The sequence below is a fragment of the Phalaenopsis equestris genome, unplaced genomic scaffold (assembly GCF_001263595.1).
Source record: "Phalaenopsis equestris unplaced genomic scaffold, ASM126359v1 Scaffold195032, whole genome shotgun sequence".
NCBI classification, from domain to species: Eukaryota; Viridiplantae; Streptophyta; class Magnoliopsida; order Asparagales; family Orchidaceae; genus Phalaenopsis; species Phalaenopsis equestris.
The window spans coordinates 1-1,229 of record NW_018214981.1 but is presented as its reverse complement, the minus strand read 5'-3'; the positions used below and the strand labels follow the sequence as shown (position 1 = coordinate 1,229).

Sequence of the window (1,229 nt, the reverse complement as noted above, 5' to 3'; positions counted from 1 at the left end):
GTTGAAATCAAAATAGTGGGTTGATTTATCCACAAAAAATGGCATACCTGTTAAAATCAAAATCAAATGAGAATTTGTCGCCTTTTAGTTCCTTTATTCCTTTATCAAATTCTTTGGACGACTTCTCATTTTTCTTTTCATTTTTCTTTGACGAATCAGGGAAATCAAGGTCAGGCACATCCAACTTGAAGGAGGGCAGCTTGTCAAAGTTCCCACTAAGTTCAAAATTATCTCTAGAGAAAAGTTATCATTAGACACTTCATATATGAAACTCATATTTTGATTTAATTCTAAAAGGAAAGCAAAAGATAAATTTCTTAAAGCTCGGTAGCTTGTATGAGATCATCAAGTGATTTTATTTTATAATGAATAAAAATAATTAATAATTGGATGACTTACAGTTCGTCAAATTTAAAGGAAGGCTTTATATTCTCTGGGACTGTTTCCATGTCAAAATATATTGAATCATTTCCCAATTTTGCTGATTTCCAGGAGTTGAAAAAATCCTTCCCAAAATCATCATCTATGAATCGGAAAATAGCAGATAAAACAAAATACTGCCAATTCAGTAAATAAAAAATGGGAAGAAATTTCGCATTGCAGCAAATAACTCTATATCCAAGCAGAAAAAGAAAAAGAGCTAAGCAAATGAAACGGTGCTCATTTGCACTTAGAGTCCATAAGATTAAATAGTTCTGTGACTGCTACAAATTGTGGATTGGCAACAACAGAAGATTTGTCGATAATAAAAAAGAAATAGCTCAATGACCTCTTTACTTCAAACTCCTGAGATAAGTTAATAAGGAGATACTTGTCCATTAAAGAGAGAAACTTAACCTAGAGTTGCACTCTTCTTCAAATCTGCATTTGAAGCTTCGTTCTGCATGTCTTTCACTTGATGTGTATACCAATAATTTGTAGTCTATCAACTCGTAAGAAGAATATAATGAAGCTACGGACAAGAAAAGAGGAATTGAAATAAAGAGAAATCATCGAATATTCTATTTGTAAAAATCAATAATAAACAATAAAATACAAAAAAGACACACAAATGTCATTTTTAGATACAAAGAATAATTTATATTGGCTAGAGGATGCTACACCTCTTTGGATAATGAAATAAATTGGCACTTAACAACTAAAAATCAAATTGCTTCCTTCTCCATATTCATTATAAACTTGTTCATTTTTCTTATGATTTGCAAGAATAAAATTCTTAAGATTTGCAG

General features: G+C 30.6%; 1 protein-coding gene across 1 annotated transcript; it reads right to left on the bottom strand.

Annotated features, from left to right (window-relative positions):
• Window positions 1-25: 25 nt before the first annotated feature.
• Window positions 26-937, bottom strand: LOC110034977 (uncharacterized protein At4g18490-like). Its single transcript, XM_020739216.1, has 3 exons — window positions 838-937; window positions 400-523; window positions 26-233 (listed from the first exon to the last, which is right to left on the bottom strand). Exons 1-3 carry the CDS (start codon window positions 884-886, stop codon window positions 26-28), a joined length of 381 nt encoding a protein of 126 aa, XP_020594875.1. The 5' UTR covers window positions 887-937.
• Window positions 938-1,229: the final 292 nt, after the last annotated feature.

Excerpts from the sequence above, each read along its gene's own strand:
- LOC110034977 (XM_020739216.1), bottom strand. The coding sequence starts at position 886 with ATGCAGAACGAAGCTTCAAATGCAGATTTGAAGAAGAGTGCAACTCTA. Across the intron at positions 524-837 it reads GAAGAAGAGTGCAACTCTAG|ATGATGATTTTGGGAAGGAT; the intron begins GTTAAGTTTCTC and ends TCCGATTCATAG. Across the intron at positions 234-399 it reads TCCTTTAAATTTGACGAACT|AGATAATTTTGAACTTAGTG; the intron begins GTAAGTCATCCA and ends ACTTTTCTCTAG.